Consider the following 10376-nt stretch of genomic DNA (forward strand, 5'->3'; position numbering starts at 1 on the left):
GAAGATACAGTAGTCCCCCTTTAACTGTGGTTTCAGTCAGTTTCCATGGTTTCACTTGCCTACACTCAGCTGAAGCCCAGAGCAAATGATTCACCTTCTGACATAATCATCAGAAGGTCATTAGTAAGTAACCTAACATACATCACAGTGCCTATGTCATACTTCACTTTGTCTCATCACATAGGCATTTTACCATCTCACATCACAAGAAGGGGGAGTACAGTCCAATAAGATATTCTGAGAGAGACCACAGTTGCATAACTTCTGTTACACTATATTGTTAAAATTGTTTTCTTTCATTGTTATATTGTAATGATGTTATTGTTGTTAATCTCTTACTGTGCCTGATTTATAAATTGAACTTTTTCATAGGTATGTGTGTATAGGAAAAACACAGCATATATATATTTATATACTGTTTGATACTATCCAGGGCTTCAGGCATCTGCTGGGGTCTTAGAACACATTCCCTGTGGATAAGGGGGGACTACTATACAAAAGGCCCTAAAGACATGAAAACATGCTCATCAACATCATTAGCCATAGGGAAATGCAAATCAAAACCATGATAAGATACCACTTTTTGCATACTAGGATAGCTCTTAGCAAAAAGACAACATATTGGCAAGAATGTGGAGAAATTGGAATCCTTATACTTCACTGGTTGGAATGTAAAATGGTTACAGACATTTTGAAAATAGTTTGGCAGGTCCTCTAAAAATTAAACATAGAGTTACCAGATAACCCACCAATTCCAGTCCTAGGTGTATACCCATAAGAAACGAAAAAATAGGTCTATGCAAAACATGTTAAAAAATGTTCGTTAGCAGTATTAGTCATAGTAGTCAAAACGTGGGAACAACCCAACTATCCATCAACCTATGAATGAACGAATAAAATGTGGTATATCCCTTTGCCATATTATTTAGCGATGAAAAGGAAAGAAGTAATGACATACTACAACATGGATGAACCTTGAAAGCATGCTAAGTGAAAGAAACCAATCACAAAAGACAATGTATTAATCCATTTATATGAAATGTGCAGAATAGATCTGTAGAGACAAAGTAGAGATCCAAGATTGCCTACAGCTGGGAGAACTGGAAGGCGTGATGGGCATGGGGTTTCTTTTTGGGATGATGAGAGTTTTCTAAAATTAGATTTTGGTGACAATATATGAATTATAACTCCCTGTTTCTCTGAATCAGTGGGAAGCCATGTCCTCCTTTTAAGATTGTGATTCTGGATGAGGCAGATTCTATGACCTCAGCTGCTCAGGCAGCTTTACGACGTACCATGGAGAAGGAGTCTAAAACCACGCGATTCTGTCTCATCTGTAACTATGTCAGTCGGTATGTATATTGTCCTGAAGATAGATGGTAGGCAGCCTTGTTTTGATAACTCCAGTTAGGGAGAGAAAAAAATGTAAATGTTTCAAGGCTACAATAATTTCTCCTCCATCAAGTCTTGATTTGTTCTTGATAAAAATGAGTTCTTTGGGGGAAAATGTTTAGATACTGACTTTTTTTTTCTCCCCCGATATTTTACAGAATAATTGAACCTCTGACGTCTAGATGTTCTAAATTCCGATTCAAACCACTGTCAGATAAAATTCAACAGCAGCGATTACTAGACATTGCTGATAAAGAACATGTGAGAATTAGCAATGAGGTAATTACTAATTATTACAAATACTATTACGAATTCCTTTGACAAATTCCTAAGAGGTCCCAAAAGCATCAAATGTGGTGCTTTAATTTCTGATGCCTTCAGGCAAAGTTAAGCTAAAAGAGCAACACTTGGAATGTCTAGATTCAGCCTTCTTGTTACTATTATGTTTATTACCAATATTTCAGAGAGCCAGAACTGGGGCAGATTTCAAACACATAGTGCAAATTCGCCGATAACAAATCCTGCATAATAAGATTTTAGTGTCCTAATATTTCACTTGAGGAGTGAATTTTGTGATGAAATTTTGGTGAAAGAGGATATGTAGGCCTTATCATTTTAACAGAATTTAACCGTACTTGAATCATCTTTATGTATTCAAGAAAATAGGATTAGAGATACGGAACATTTCTTTGTCTCTGCAGATTTCTTTCAAAGACAAGAGATCTCTAGCCTTCCACTGGACTGATGCTATCTCCATGAATTTTGTCATTACAGGACTGATAACATTCCCTTAAAACCAAAAACGTTCTTCTCCAACTAACTCTAGGCTAAAACAGCATTTTTTCACTTTTCTTTATTAAAGTCAAAGTCTTAATTGGCCATCACAGGTTAAAAAATTTTTTTTCTCTTTTCAGGGAATAGCTTATCTTGTTAAAGTGTCAGAAGGAGATTTAAGAAAAGCCATTACATTTCTTCAAAGTGCTACCCGATTAACAGGTGGAAAGGAGATCACAGAGAAGGTGATCACAGACATTGCTGGGGTAAGAACATGAGATAATTTTAAAAGTTTTGGTTGGGCTTGGGGCTCATAGAAAATTTTCATCTAACAAATGTATTCAGAATGTTTATTATGTGCTGGTTTAATCCATTTAGGCAGCTTTAACAAAATACTGTAAGCTGAGTGGCTTATAAACAAATTTCACAGTTCAGGAGGCTGGGCAGTCCAAGATCAAGATACCTGTATTGAGTACCTGGTGAGGACCAACTTCTTAGTACATAGACTCCTCAGGGTTCATGGACTCAGCTGTATCCTTTCTGGCAGAAAGAGCTTTTATAAGGGTACTAATCCCTTTCATGGGGATTCTGCTCTCATACCTAATCAACTTCCCAAAGTTCTCACCTTAATTTCACAGTAGGGATTTTTAACATGAAACCTGAGGAACACATTTAGTCTATAGCATGTGCTACGTAACTATGCTAGAAACTGTTATATGGAAATAACCTGGAAGCATCACAACACTTCAGTGATATGGCAGTTAAGAGAGATTTAACAGATATCCCTGTTCTTACAAATCTGACAAAGGGTCATATATAAAGGGCAATATCCCACTTGGAGAAATCATTTGTCAGGGTTCATCTCTACTAGTATGTTAAGTACTACTTTTAAGACTTCGCTCCTAAGATATTTTTCATACCGTTATGAAATTGGTAGCATTAGTCCCCTTTAATTTTCTGGGTATTATAAGCTTTGTAAAAGTAATCTCACTAGTGACATCTTTACTAGGAAAGGGGGCATCTCCCTTTAAATTCCCTTTTTAAACTAGTTGATAATGTTAGCCACTGATGAAGTTAGAACCACTTGGGTCCGAGCCATTGGGGAGAATTTTTAGCTGCTTACCCACTGACCAGTTCAGTTGTTCTTGTCCCATCGTGGCCCAAGCCTGAAACTGTCAGAAGCAAAGAAAAATCTGTATACTTCAGGGGCATTAAAAATTTTTTTAAAAGCAAAATGCATCACTATTACCTAATCAGGGTTAGGTTATGGTTACCTGAAAAAGCTTATTTCAGTAGCTTTCTGGAGCTCCATGATAGGAGCATGAGGCTCTTCCCAAGTTCTCTTTGCCTTCTCTCAAACTTTAGGTAATGCCAGCTGAGACTATTGATGGAATATTTGCTGCGTGTCAGAGTGGCTCTTTTGATAAACTAGAAGCTGTGGTAAAAGTAAGTCACTTTACAGGTAACTTTGGGGAAGGAAAAAATAATGGTCCTACCAAATTCAACTGTTTCTGTTGCAGGACTTAATTGATGAGGGCCATGCAGCAACTCAGCTTGTTAATCAATTTCATGATGTGGTTGTAGAAAATGATAACCTTTCTGATAAACAGAAATCCATTATCACAGAAAAACTTGCTGTAAGTAGGCCCTTCACGTTTCAGCAAAATGTGTCAAATACAACTCAATGGCAAATTTTCCTAACTTTTAGTTTTTTTATAGGAAGTAGATAAATGCTTAGCAGATGGTGCTGATGAACATCTACAACTCATCAGCCTCTGTGCGACGGTGATGCAGCAGTTAACTCAGAATTGCTGAAAGGATCATTTTTGTAAGATACAATTTTGTAAGCTACAAGTTTAAGTATGATCTGATAAAAATAAAATGACCAAAGCACCTTTAAAGTGAATATACAATTTATTTAACATTCAAACTTCATTAAGACATGTGCAATATGGCAATTTTACTGGGATTTAACCCTACCTAGGATATGATTGCTTGCTGGGGCTTAGCAACAGGGTCCAGTTCACACTTAGCACTAATTAAATACTTTATTGAATAAATACAATACCAAACAAAATGCATTCAAATGCTTTCTAAAAAAAAAAAAATCAATTTTAAAGGCCTTTCTATTCAGGCTAATGACAAACACAATAAAGGCAGATATGCTAGTTTAACATAATTGGCTGATTTTATACAGCACTTATATCTTTTAGTCCACAAGTATATTATTAAATGATAGAGAACATCTAATACAACCATTTCTACAGAACTAGGAAATAAATTTCTAAGAAAGAAAGATTTTACAGACCCCATCTTTTATACCCAACCCCAACAGTCTAACTCTAAAGAGGATAAAGCCAATGCCTTTCCTCACAAGAGCTCACGACTAAAGTCGCTTTGCTATCAAAATCTGTATTTCTGATCCGTTATGAGCATTGAGACAAGATTCAAATATTCCCAAAGAAAGAAGCACAATGCACGTTGTGATCGCCTATTCAGCAACAGCGAGCACTGCATTCAAAACTATCTCATCCCAGGAATTAAATAAGGTCAGCCACATTCATTGGCATTTCCTCCACTGTAGTATTGTAGAAAGTCTCAATGTCACGAAGAATCCTCTTGTCTTCTTCAGTAACAAAGTTTATAGCCACACCTTTCCTCCCAAATCGACCCCCTCTGCCAATTCTGTGTAAGAAAAAGAAATCAGAGCAATTAGAATGTTACTTCTCGAGTATGAATGAACTACTGAACATGATGATCCACTTGTTAACCATCAGCTGCTGTTTACTTAATAGGGTTATAGTTCGTGCTTCTAATTGGAGCGCACTAGCTGCTAATCAATATCTAGAGAAAAAAATCTTCCTTTGCAGTTAGTGCCAAAAGGATTCAAGGCTTGTCTGGCTGCAAAATGAGATTTTATCAGGTGTCTTGAGCATTACTTTTAAAGCAGATGACAGTATTGTGTTTGGGGTAATGAAATTAAAGCCCATACCAAAGTGGGCCAGCCAAGAGCAGATGTCAGCCTGGGACAGATGTAAACACCAGGGATAAAACAAAAAGAACAGTTATGTAAATCCATTTCGACGCACCTCTGGAACTGTAAACTGTAAATACAAATGCTGCAAGGTTAACTATTGTCTAAAACTCACAACTTTTTCCAGTGGGAAAACAAGTATTTGGTATGGTGACCCAAACTTATCACTGCTTTTTTTGCTCAGTTTCACACGTTGTAACTCAAAATTAACTCAAACGTGTTTACCTCCAGAACAGCTTTCTACCTTCCTGATAGAAACCAGACAACACAAACCGCCTAAGAGACTAACGTACAAAAAATGCCTTGGCTGGAACAACTTAAAAATATCAAATAATCATGACAAAAGAAAAACAAATATAAATACCGACTCGCTCTTTATTCAAACAGTGTGCGGTTTCGCTTATGATTCCACGTCCTAAATTACGTCAACGCCGTTTCTGAGCGCCATCTCGTCATCAACTGCTGCTATCGACTCCTGTATTTTTTAAAAAGTCTTTTTTTACATCATATAACAAAGTACAGTTCAATTTACTTAGGGATAAAGCCACTATAACTAAACCAGGGTCTGCTCAAATTGCTACCAGACAACACCAAGAAAATCCCAACTACAGAGGAATCACCAAGAAAGCAAGCACATGGACACAAGAACTTCACTAAAAACTCACAAGTAAGCTAAGACCAACAGATCTAAACCACCTCATCTGTATGTAGTAAGTCCACAATTTGGGCAACATTTACAACTGTTTTCCCACTGTAGTTGACCAATCTTCCCAAGTACAATTTTAGTTACATCTTACCAAGTTACTAAGTCTTTCTGCTTTCCTGATACGAAGTTACCTTTCAAACAAATCAATCCGTAGAAAAGCCACACATGAATTCATTTTGCCAATACAGTAACAGCCAAAATGCCACCTACTCACCTGTGAATATAGTTTTCACGATTGGTAGGTAGATCATAGTTTATAACCAATGACACTTGTTGCACATCAATCCCACGAGCCTGAAACACAATGGTACAGTGTTCAAATTCTAATTTAAAGAGCTAGACACCTATGTAATGTAGGCCACAAAATAGTAGTGAACTATGGTAAGTGGTATAGCCCACTGTGGAGTGTGGTCTTTTCTTTACTCTCCCAAAGAGCCCAAACTGGTAAAGGTTATCAAAAAACCTTCCCCCCAAAACAAACTTTTGGTAGATTAAAAAGAACAGTGAGAGACTTACCAACAAGTCAGTAGTGATCAAAACACGGCTTGACCCTGATCGGAATTCCCTCATGATAACATCTCTTTCCTTCTGGTCCATGTCACCATGCTGCAAATTAACAAACCTTAATTCAAGAATCACCAGTCAAATCAACTATTTAATTTTACTGACATGTATGAGACCAAGCGTCCCTGGCTGCTACAGGGGTATAGCAGACAGGTATAATTAAGAAACAACTTTATTCTGAGCAGGGGGAACGACAACACAGCACTTAACAGCTATATTGTAGTCTAAATCCTGCTTTAATGAAAATACACTTATCGCTACTAGAACACCTCTTACCAGAGCAGAAACTGTGAAGTCCCTGGCATGCATTTTCTCAGTGAGCCAGTCCACCTTGCGCCTTGTATTGAGAAAAATAACAGCCTGAGTAATCGTCAGTGTCTCGTACAAGTCACAAAGTGTATCCAACTTCCATTCCTACAATTTTTCAAAGTTAACAGTTATTAAAATCTAGTTTCCAATTCAGGTTCGTTAGAAATTCATTCTGTTAGGCCTATCCAAGACATATTGCACCAAATCTTAAGACAAAGGACACTGGACATTAAGAAAGAGGTCCACCCCAGTCTTTACAATCTAGTGCAGTTACTTTTCTTCTTGTGTGTACTCTGCTAGCATTATTACAAAAACTAAGGCAATCCCAGTTTCTGCAATTTTAGCACAGTGCTTATACAAGAAGGCTAAAAAATGAACTACACCTTAATGTTAAGTAATTAAATTACCTCTCTTTCAACATTAATATAAAACTGTTTGATTCCTTCAAGAGTCAATTCTTCCTTTTTCACCAGAATTCGAATTGGATCTCTCATGAATTTTTTGGTCACTTCCAACACATCAGTTGGCATTGTGGCAGAAAGCAACACAACCTTAAAAAGACAACGATTATATGGTCACACAAATAGCACAACTTTCACAATACTCAAACTGAGACCTAGGGTCTTTGCCTCACTATAATTGCTTTAAGCAGGGGGAAGGACAAATCCATCAGTACACCTGCATTAAACCTATGCCCCAACCTACTATAGGACAGGGAGTAAAATTAAACTCACCTGAATACTCGTATTTAATTTTTGGAAAATCTCATAGATTTGATCCTTAAACCCTCGGCTCAACATTTCATCTGCTTCATCCAAAACAAACATTTTGATCCATTTTGGAGCTGACAAAGAAAGTCGTACACACTATCAGCTCTAGATGCGCAGGGATACTATTTTAAGTAACAAATTATACTCTCATTGGACAGCAATACTTACAAAGGTATCTTCTGTTTAACATATCAAATACTCTCCCTGGTGTACCAACAACAATGTGTGGTGCTTCAGCCTGCAGTTTTTGCATTTCATTCCGAACATTGGTTCCACCAATGCAGGCATGACAAGTTGCTCCCATATAGTCTCCAAGTGCCAGAATTACCTTTTGGATCTAAAAGCCAAAACCTTAATTATTATCCAGTAGAATTATAGGCTCTGTGCCTAAACTTCCAAAGCATATGGCAAATATCTGGTCTGCAAATAGCTTCTATGCATGCACAATACTTAACTATTTCCAAGCTTAAAATGCAGACTGATCTAACTGCTTCATGATAAAATGCCTTTAACATGTCTTCCTTGTGCCTTGTCAAACTTGGGATCCTGTTGCCCCAGATACCAGCTAGGTTAATTAAATGATTTTAGTTAAATCATTTCCTACATTGCTTTTCATTGTGTAGGAAGGTGTAAATAGTGGAACTCTGCAATTATATCTAGGACAACTTGTTGATACTTTAGTTTTTCCCAAAGTACTGAACCTTATGTCCTCTTGACCTTAATAAAACCTAGTTTTATTAGCAAGGTTTTACTTCAAAGCCAATATAGCAGTGAGCTTTGAAAACATAGCATGCAACAGATGCATCACAAACTACTGAGACAGTCAAATGATAACATGTCACTGCAGTTTTCATGTTGCACAACTGCATTCAAACTTAAAAATGGGACAGATCTAGTCCACCCTGAAAAGCTTTGGTTTCTCAAATCTGTTAGACAACCCTGCAAACCGTACCTGCACACCCAATTCCTATTTTTAACTTTCAACAAAAACTCCCTGCATGCATGGACAATTAAAAAGGAAGGCTCTTACTGATAGGACCAATTTATACTAAGTTTTAAATTCTTCACAGTTGTGAAACCTGAAACCTATGCAACACGCAAGCAGTTTTTTTGAACTACACTATCAATACCTGTTGAGCCAGTTCTCTGGTGGGGGCCAATACTAGTGCTTGGGTCTCCTTGAACTCAATCTCCAACTGTTGCAGGATGGAAATAGCAAATGTGGCTGTCTTGCCAGTACCTGACTGAGCTTGAGCAATCACATCATACCCTAAAAAAAGTAGGATACATATTTACCGATCCCACATCAAACCGCCACTTCTAGTTCACACCATGTATTCCGTTTGGAACATTAATTATGCCCAAATAATCAAGTGATCAGCAATGAGTATTCTCTTCATTTCAGGTCAGTCCCGAAAGATGATTGCCATCATTTCACTTTAAGGAATACAAACAGGTGCTAGTCCCCCAGAAGTTATTTTCCCTTTTATGGTCCAGGTCTTTCTGGAACACTTAATCCATTTTTAAGAAGTACTAACTAGTTCTTTTACCTTTAATACAAGGAATAATAGCTCTCTGTTGAATAGCTGAAGGCTTCTCAAAACCATAAGCATAGATGCCCCGAAGAAGAGACTCCTTTAAATTCATATCGTCAAAGTTATCAACAATCTCATTCCAGTTGCTCTGTAAATTACATATAAGAGAGACAATAAATGGGATGAACAAGCTCACCTTTCCAACGTTTCAAAATCAACCACCATTTCTTACCTCGATGACACCATCAGGGTCCATTCCCTCTGGGCCTCCATGTTCTCTGCTGACAAAAATACTGCAGTTAGAGAAGATCCCTTTCCCCTGCCATCCTTAACTACACATTAAGGGAGAGCCCTATTATACAGCCGGTTTCATCTGGCCACCCTCCCCTGCACGTGTACACCCCCAAGGCAGTAAAAGCAGCTGGCGGTGCAGGGTACGGAATGTTCTGTGCGCGCCTGCCCAAAGGCCGGCAACAGGGGACGCCCAGGAAAGGCCCCACGGACGCCGGCCCTTCCCCCAGGCCGGAGCGCCAGGCGCTCCCGTCTCGGCGGCAGACCGTCTCGCGAGAGCTCCACGCGCTGAGCTCCGCCCCTTACACTGCGCAAGCCGGGGTGATTGACGCGAGCTGAGGCCTGGCGAGAGCGATGCCAACGGTTCGCAGGGACCCCGTTGCCGGCGCGGTCCCATCCGCCTTGTGGCCTTGGCGAGCGGGCGCCGCTGTCACCCTACCCCCACCCCGCCTAAAGTCGAGCACTGCAACTCGCGCCTTCCGCCGTAAATAAAGCTTCGGGCCCCGTTGCACTGTCTCGACTGCTGCCTGCGCCACCGCTTTAACTGTACCTCCTCCGTACGGGCAGGAGAAGCGGCCGGGATTTCAAAGCGTCTTCAGGAGGAAAAAAAAAAAAACCCTCCAACCACTCCGTTTTTGTACCCTTGCCTCCCCGCAATCCAGGCCTTACCCATCATGGAAGCTTCTCGAAGGGCAGAGGCGTGCAAAACCCCAAGGAAACGCCTATGAACCCAGAGCTCCCTGCCTCCACGCCGTCCATTACCATCTCCGCCGGTGTCATATGACCTTCACCACACACCACCGAGAAAGCGCCATACCTGTTATAATCCGCGGAGCCACCAGACATGATCCGAAGACCCACTCAGCGCCCGACTGGAAAGACAGCGGTACCGCGCCACCCGTTTTTTATAGGCTCGCGGCCGGAACCCGTTTTCTGCGGAGGAATTTTCTCGTCGCTCTTCGGTCATCCACCAAATTGTAATCCTGGGGTCCTTAGCTCAG

At 39.6% G+C, this 10376-nt stretch overlaps 2 protein-coding genes and 4 non-coding genes across 16 annotated transcripts in view; 1 reads left to right on the plus strand and 5 right to left on the minus strand.

Annotated features, from left to right (window-relative positions):
* Window positions 1-4322, plus strand: part of RFC4 (replication factor C subunit 4) — a 30103-nt gene extending 25781 nt beyond the window's left edge. For all 8 annotated transcript variants that reach the window (XM_073895977.1, XM_073895983.1, XM_073895966.1 and 5 more), the window contains 6 exons: window positions 1209-1352; window positions 1551-1671; window positions 2307-2432; window positions 3532-3612; window positions 3687-3803; window positions 3886-4322. In XM_073895977.1, the coding sequence (XP_073752078.1) occupies window positions 1209-1352; window positions 1551-1671; window positions 2307-2432; window positions 3532-3612; window positions 3687-3803; window positions 3886-3981 (685 nt within the window). In that variant the 3' untranslated portion in view covers window positions 3982-4322. The remainder of the gene's footprint in view (window positions 1-1208; window positions 1353-1550; window positions 1672-2306; window positions 2433-3531; window positions 3613-3686; window positions 3804-3885) is intronic.
* EIF4A2 (eukaryotic translation initiation factor 4A2) lies at window positions 4062-10344 on the minus strand. Of its 4 annotated transcripts, none has more exons than XR_003209406.2 (12): window positions 10193-10306; window positions 9317-9365; window positions 9100-9232; window positions 8680-8819; window positions 7718-7886; window positions 7514-7623; window positions 7187-7330; window positions 6747-6884; window positions 6423-6512; window positions 6121-6200; window positions 5569-5675; window positions 4711-4851 (listed from the first exon to the last, which is right to left on the minus strand). XR_003209406.2 is itself a non-coding variant. In XM_025876956.2 (11 exons), exons 1-11 carry the CDS (start codon window positions 10219-10221, stop codon window positions 4707-4709), a joined length of 1224 nt encoding a protein of 407 aa, XP_025732741.1. In that variant the 5' UTR covers window positions 10222-10344; the 3' UTR covers window positions 4062-4706. The 4 variants fall into 4 exon arrangements, 2 of the variants coding, with proteins under 2 accessions (XP_025732741.1, XP_025732735.1); XR_003209405.2 differs by having other exon boundaries at window positions 4712-4851; window positions 5565-5675; XM_025876956.2 differs by lacking the exon at window positions 5569-5675 and having other exon boundaries at window positions 4062-4851; window positions 9317-9362; window positions 10193-10344.
* On the minus strand, window positions 6257-6396 carry LOC112834628 (small nucleolar RNA SNORA4). The gene has a single exon (XR_003210972.1). It is a non-coding gene; the product is annotated as a small nucleolar RNA SNORA4 (small nucleolar RNA).
* On the minus strand, window positions 6576-6707 carry LOC112834597 (small nucleolar RNA SNORA63). Its single transcript, XR_003210958.1, has one exon. It is a non-coding gene; the product is annotated as a small nucleolar RNA SNORA63 (small nucleolar RNA).
* Window positions 6970-7145, minus strand: LOC112834716 (small nucleolar RNA SNORA81). The gene has a single exon (XR_003211009.1). It is a non-coding gene; the product is annotated as a small nucleolar RNA SNORA81 (small nucleolar RNA).
* Window positions 8921-8989, minus strand: LOC112834743 (small nucleolar RNA SNORD2). The gene has a single exon (XR_003211017.1). It is a non-coding gene; the product is annotated as a small nucleolar RNA SNORD2 (small nucleolar RNA).
* Window positions 10345-10376: the final 32 nt, after the last annotated feature.

Source organism: Callorhinus ursinus, unplaced genomic scaffold, assembly GCF_003265705.2.
Source record: "Callorhinus ursinus isolate GAN/ISIS: 27379988/994484 unplaced genomic scaffold, GSC_fseal_2.0 scaffold1, whole genome shotgun sequence".
NCBI lineage: Eukaryota > Metazoa > Chordata > Mammalia > Carnivora > Otariidae > Callorhinus > Callorhinus ursinus.